General features: G+C 32.6%; 1 protein-coding gene across 1 annotated transcript; it reads right to left on the bottom strand.

Annotated features, from left to right (window-relative positions):
* Nucleotides 1-4577: 4577 nt before the first annotated feature.
* Nucleotides 4578-5911, bottom strand: LOC113938190 (DDB1- and CUL4-associated factor 13-like). Its single transcript, XM_035728975.1, is given in 2 exon segments — nucleotides 4578-4972; nucleotides 4975-5911. Coding segments are annotated over 2 exon segments (1332 nt in total).
* Between the last annotated feature and the right edge of the window lie 1403 nt (nucleotides 5912-7314).

Raw genomic sequence — 7314 nt, 5'->3', positions numbered from 1 at the left:
AGGGAGCCCGATGCGGGACTCGATCCTGGGACTCCAGGATCATGACCCAAGCCAAAGGCAGTCACTTAACCAACTGAGCCACCCAGGCGCCCCTGTGCAACTATTCTTGAGGCTAGAATAGAACTAATAGATTGCAGGGTGTGTGCATTTTTAATTTTCATAAAGTTACTAAATGGACCTTTGATTAGCTTTGCCCTTTTATATACCTGTCAGCAATATGAGAATACCCATATCTTCACATTCTAGCTAACTTAATAACATAAATCTTTTTTAAAACATTTTTAATCTAATAAAATATAAATTCAGAAAAAGACATGGTTGTAAATTGTTACTAATTAGGAGGAATTTTTAAACTCTTTTTACCATTTATCAAACTCCCAGCTCACTAGCCATTTCCAATACAGATAGACACTAACCTAATTCTAAAAGCATAAATTAGTATTCCCTATATTTTTACTTTATATAAATGGAATTACATAATATTAACCCCTCTGCTTGCTTCTTTTGCTCAATCTTATGTTTTTGAAATAATTTCCACTGTCTGGGAAGTTGTAGTTTATTTACTCTCACTACTTTGTAGTGTACCCACTGTATTACGATGCCTCAGTATATTTACCTATTGCACCATTGATTGGCATTTGAGTAGTTTCCAGGTTAAGGTTGTTGTGAATAGTGCTGCAATGACCATTCTAGTTGCACACTATTTACACACACACACACATATACATATATATTTATATTTTTATCTTATACATTTATTTATGTTGAAAATATATCTAGTAATTAACTTGCTATGTCATAGGTATGAGTATATTTAACTGTAGTAGATACTGTCAAACACTTTTTCCAAAGTGGTTTTACAAATTTACTATTCATACACTAGGTAGAATAAATGTAGACTAGAGAAAGCAAAAGAACAGATCAGCAACCTGGAGGACAGAGTAATAGAAAGCAATCAAGCAAAACAGAAGAAAGAAAAAAACATAATAATGATAAATGAAAATAGACTAAGAGAACTCAATAACACCATCAAGGAGAATAACACTTCCATTATAGGGATCCCATAAGGAAAAGAGAGAGAAAGAGGGGCAAAACATTTACTTGAAGAAATGATAGCTAAAAACTTATTAAATCTGGGGAAGGAAACAGAAATCCATATCTAACAGGCACAGAGAGCCCCCAACAAAACTGACCCAAGGAAGTCCATACCAAGACACATAGAAATTAAAATGGCAAAAAGTAGGGAGAAAATGTAAAGCCACAAGAAAAAAGAAAAGAGTTACATACAAGAGAAACCCCATAAGGCTATCAGCTCATTTTTCAGCAGAAACTTTGCAGGGAGTGACATGATATTTTCAGAAAACTGAAATAAAAAAACAAAAACAAACAAACAAAAAACCTGTAACCAAGAATACTCTATCCAGCAAAGCTATTATTCAGAATAGAAGGAAAGATAAAATTTCCCAAACAAAACTTAAAAGAATTCATCACCACTAAACCAGCCCTACAAAAAAAAAATGTTAAGGGTGCTCTTTGAGTGGAAAGGAAAGACCATAATTAGGAATAAGAAAAGAAAGAGGCGCAAAAACAGTAAAATCAAGTATATCTATAAAAATGAGACAAGGGATTTACAAAATAAAAGGATGCAAAGTATGATACCACATACATAAAAGGTAGGGAGGAGATGAATAAAACTTTACTACTTTTAGAATGGGTTCAAATTTAAGTGACCATCAACTTAATATAAGCTGCTATATGTAGAAGGTTTTATATATAAACCTAATGGTAACCACAAATCAAAAAACCAGTAATAGATATGCAAAAAATACAAAAGAAAAGAATCTGAGTGTATCACTAAAGAAAGTCAGCAAACCATGAGAGAAGAGAGCAAGAGAAGAAAGGAACAAAGAACTACAAAACCAGCCATAAATTAAGTAACAAAATGTCAATAAGTACCTGCCTACTGAGAATTACCTTGAATGTAAATGGACTAACACTCTAATCAAAAGACATAGGGTGATGGAATGGATAAAAAAGCAAGACCCATCTATATGCTGCCTAGAAGTGATTCATTTTAGACCTAAAGACACATGCAGATTGAAAGTAAAGGACTGGGAAAGCATTTATCATGTAAATGAAAGTGAAAAGAATGTCAGATAGCAGTACTTATATGAGACAAAACAGACTTTAAAACAAAGATGGGAATAATAGACAAAGGAAGGACACTATGGAATCATAAAGGGAACAATCCGACAAGAAGATATTACAGTTGTAAATGTTGTAAATATTTATGCACCCAACATGGGAGCATCCAAATATATAAAGTAACTAATAACAAACATAAAGGAAGTAATTGATAGTAATATAATGATAGTGGCAGACTATAACACCTCATTTAAAAAAATTCCAATTCAATCGATTTCTTCACATCTTTGTCAACACTTGGTATTTTCTGTCTTTTAATTTGAGTATTATTGTGGGTGTGTAGTGACATCAAATAGTTTTGATATGCTTTTCCCTGATGACTACTAACATTCATCTTTACTTATGTTTAGTGGCCATTAGGAAAACTTTTGCCCATTTTTCTACTGAACTGTCTGATTTGTTCTTGTTTGTTTGCAGTTTTAAGAAAGAGTCCTTAGTAGGATGTAAGTAGAGCAAATAATTTCTCCTACTCCCCTGATTTTATTATATGTTTAAATGATAGCTTTCTTTCTCAATGGCTATACTAATTTGCATTTTAATTTGCATTTTCTTAGTTACTTCTTAGGAGAAATATTTTTACATTTATTGGCCATGTTATATTCTCTACAGTGAAATGTCTTGTAATGTCAGAGTGATTATCTTGAGTCATTGTCTTTTCCTTATTTATTTTCAGTAATTTAAAAATTGTCCCTGGATATTAGGTTTCTTTTATATTTTTTCAGTTGCAAGCATTTTCCAGGTTATGCTTGTTATTTAACTTAGTTTAATTTGCATATAGCAAAGGTATAAATTCTTATTTTCCCACCTTTATTGAGATATATTTGACATATAACATTAAGGTATGCATTGTGATGATTTGACACATGAATATATTGCAAAAGGTTAGTTAAAATCTTTATCACCTCACATAATTACCTTTTTTAATGTGGTGACAACATCTAAAATCTAGTATCTTATTATATTCAAGTATAATAATACAGTATTGTTAGCTATAGTCACCCTACTATACATTAGATTCCCCAAACATTCATTTCATAACAGGAAATTAGTATCCTTCAACCAACATCATTCCATAATCCCTTACCACCAACACTTGGAAACCACCATTCAACTCTCGGTATCTATGAGTTTGACTTTTTTACATTCCACATATAAGTGAGATCATACAGTACTTGACTTTCTGTCTGACTTATTTCACCTGGTGTAATATGCCTTCAAGTTTCATCTATATTGTCACAAATGGCAGGATATCCTTCTTTTTTATGCCTGAATATTATGTCAATATATATGTGTGTATATATGTACATAATAATATATAGTGCATATATAATATATGCAATATACATATATACACATATAATGTATATATAATTTTATATATACATGTATTACATATGTGTGTGTGTGTGTGTGTGTGTGTGTGTGTTTATATAATCACATTTTCTTCATTCATTCATCCATTGATGGGTACTTAGAATATTTCCATGTCTTGGCTATTATGATTAATGCTGTCATGAATATGGTGGTGTAGATAACCCATTAAGATAACAATTTTATTTCCTTTGGATATAGACAAAGAAGAGGATTACTGGATCATATAGTAATTCTATTTTTATTTTTTTTAGTAATGTTCATAATATTTCCCTTAGTGTCTGTAAAAATTTACATTCCCACCAATAATGTACAGGATTAGTTTTACTCTACATCTTCACCAACATTTCTTATCCATTCTTTTTGATAATAGTCATTTTTTTCACACAGAAGTATTTATGATTTACTGAGATTGAGAAATTAGCAGAAATGGATCAAAGTTACAATGTTGAGAAAAGGAGGTTTTATCATCTTAACTTGACTATAAATTATAATTTTTATAAAAGTTATATAAATGCAAGCTGATCATCTTTAAAGTCTCAAACAGCCAAATACAAATAAAGCACAGAAAATTAATTGAATAAAAAAGTTCTGACATAATTCTTCCACATTATATGTAATCATGGGAAAAATCATTGCAATAATTACCCAAAGTAATATTAAAGGTAACAAAAGAGATGTTTGGTCTTACATGTAAATTCAAATGTATAGTATATCTATAATAATAATCAAAGTAAAAGTGTATCTGCAATTTCTAACAGCAATAAACATGTTAGCTTGCAAATACTGTATTCTTCAATGAAATAAGAAAGCAGATCAAGGATAAAATGTTGGATAATCTTATCAACCAGATCACCTTTCAGGACAGTTTTTCAGGGTAGTGTTCTACACATGTAACTGAACTGTTTGTTATTATTCTAAAGCCTGTACTTTATTTGCAGAGTCTGCGCATCCAAATGTAACAAATAATTATTCATCAAGATTGGTAGGAATACCAAGTATTATTTCACAACTGCGACTATGTGTTTCTTCTTTGACACAATTGATACAGATCCAGGCTCGCTATGTTTGACACGATTCACCTCCTTTTGTCGGCGAGCTTCCTTCATGATGCGCTGTTCCTGGATCTGGCTGTAGATAGATTTTGGTAGATGCTGGTGACGAGCAATGCGTTTTATATGAGGATGATGTTGAAATTTCTCCTTCAACTTCTGGTTGTAATCTTTGGCTGCTTTTTCTCGTGATGTAAGCCCACCCAATTTTTCAGAAGCATTAGCTTTCCATAGACAAATGTTCATTTCGTCAGATCCACACATAATATATTTGCTGTCAGAAGTCCATTTTACACAGATAATATGTTGCATTCTCTTTGTGTGATAGACTTCCCTGCTTCTACTTTGTCCACAGGAAAGATATGAATAGATTTATCAAAACTAGCAGACACAAACTCTTTCCCAGTGGGAGAATAATCTACATTAAGCACCGCAGATACATGATCCATATGTACCATTACAGGAGTGTCCAGTGCATGCATATCAAAAGTATACAAGTTGTAATCTTCATTTGCTGCAGTAAAAATGAAAGTTTCCATAGGGTTCCAACAAATTGTATTTGTTCTCATATCTAAGATGACCTTTTTCAGGGGAGTAGCTTGCCTCATATCATATAGTACTATATTCCTGTCAGAAGCACAACTTCCCAAGAGAAATGTCTCAATTGGGTTAAATTTAACACTACTTATACTGTCGAATCCCCAGGTCATTGAACATACAGGACTTGTCCTTTGTTCATCCCAAATGTCCACTTGCTGTCCACATGTGCCAAAAACAGCTTATTTCCAGTAATGATCAATTCCCATATACACTGTCTGTCCTAATATTGTATGCAGTGGTTCCTCCTCTTCTCCATAGCCTGGTCCATCCATTTTCCACTGCTTCACAGGTTTGTCATCACCAACAGTAAAAAAAGAAGTCCCACAAAAACAAGTACATATCCCTCGTACAAAACCTTCATGTGCTTGTATTGTATGGATACATTTTTGTTTAGTCAAGTTCCAAATTCTAACCTCTCCATCACATGCCCCAGATAGGACAGTAGCCAGGCTCTTTGGATGCTTTGCCAAGCAATTGACTCCATCTTGGTGACCATCCAGAGAAGCAAGGAATGGTTTTGCAAATACCCGTTCCAGTTTGGTAGCATTTGAAGCTCTTATGTATTCTCGTGGGACCTCAAAATGATGTAAGGTAGGATCATAGGTTCTTGGAACTCTTTGTAAGTCCAGCTTGGTTTCACCGACATAGTTGTCTGGGTTCCGGCTCAGCATCTTCACCTTCATTTTGGTGGCTAGTTGTCCCAGACCCCCCAAGCCTTTCCTCAGAGTTTGGGTTACCCCCGCCTCCTTGATAATAGTCATTTTAACAGCTGTGAGGTAATACTTCATTTGGTTTGATTTGCTGTTTCCTGAAGATTAGTGATGTTGAGCATCTTTTCGTTTACCTGTGGGTCATTTTTATGACTTCTTTGAAAAAAAATCTATTCAGGTCCTCTGCTCATTTTCCAATTAGATTGTTTTTTGATATTGAATTGTATGAGTTATTTTATATTTTGGATATTTTCCCCTTGTCTGATGTATGATTTACAGATATTTTCTCCCATTCCATAGGTTGCCTTTTCATTTTGTTGTTTTCTTCTTTCTGCTAACCCTGGAGATGTTTTTTTCTTCTTTCTCTATCTCCTTGAGGTATAAAGTTAGGTTGTTTATTTGAGACCTTTTTTTTTTCTTCTTAATGACATTTATCACTATCAACTTTTCTCTTCCAGCTGCTTTTGCTGTATTTTGTAAGCTTGGTATGTTGTGTTTCCATTTTCATTTGCTTCAAGATGTTTTTTATTTCCCTTTTGAATTTTTCTTTGGACACATTGGTTATTCAGGAGCGTGTTGTTTAACTTTCATATATTTTTGAAATTTTCAGGCTTCCTCCTATTATTGATTTCTAGTTTCATACCATTATGGTCAGAAAAGATACTTGGTATGAATTCACTCATCTAAAATTTGATAAGGCTTGTTTATGACTTAAAATATGATATATTCTGAAGAATGCTCTGTGTGTACCTGAAAAGAATGTGTGTTCTGTTGCTGTTCAAAAGCATGCTCTGTGTATGTCTATTGGAACCATTTGGTCCAAAGTATAGTTTAAGTGCAATGTTATTGATGATTTCCTCATTTAATCTATCCATTATAGAAAGTGGAATGTTGAAGTCCCTGCTAGTATTATATTGTCTATTTCTTCCTTCAGATCACTTAATATTTGCTTGTATATTTTGGTGCTCCAGTATTGGGTATGTATGTATGTATGTATGTGTGTATATATATATATATATATATATATATATATATATATATTATTTATAATTGTATTGACATAAAGCCCACCCAAATATTTCATTATTTGTTTCAGTTATGGTATTTTAAATACAATGATTTTTGTAATGTAAAATGCCCTTTTAAAATATGGAGCTTAAGAAACCTTGACCTATAATTTAACCTCTTTGATATTATTTGAGTGCATCTTCTCCTCTCAATCATAAATGTCACTGCCTTTGTTCAAACTCTAGTAATATCCTTCCTGAATTATTGAAAATGACCATAATATAAAAGTTTCAGCCTTTTTGTTTGTTTGTTTAGATACAATTCAAATCCAGCTATACAGCTTCTTTGTTTAAATTTTTATTTCCCTT

The sequence above is a fragment of the Zalophus californianus genome, chromosome 8 (assembly GCF_009762305.2).
Source record: "Zalophus californianus isolate mZalCal1 chromosome 8, mZalCal1.pri.v2, whole genome shotgun sequence".
In the NCBI taxonomy this organism is placed as follows: domain Eukaryota; kingdom Metazoa; phylum Chordata; class Mammalia; order Carnivora; family Otariidae; genus Zalophus; species Zalophus californianus.
This window is presented reverse-complemented; position numbering and strand designations above follow the sequence as displayed.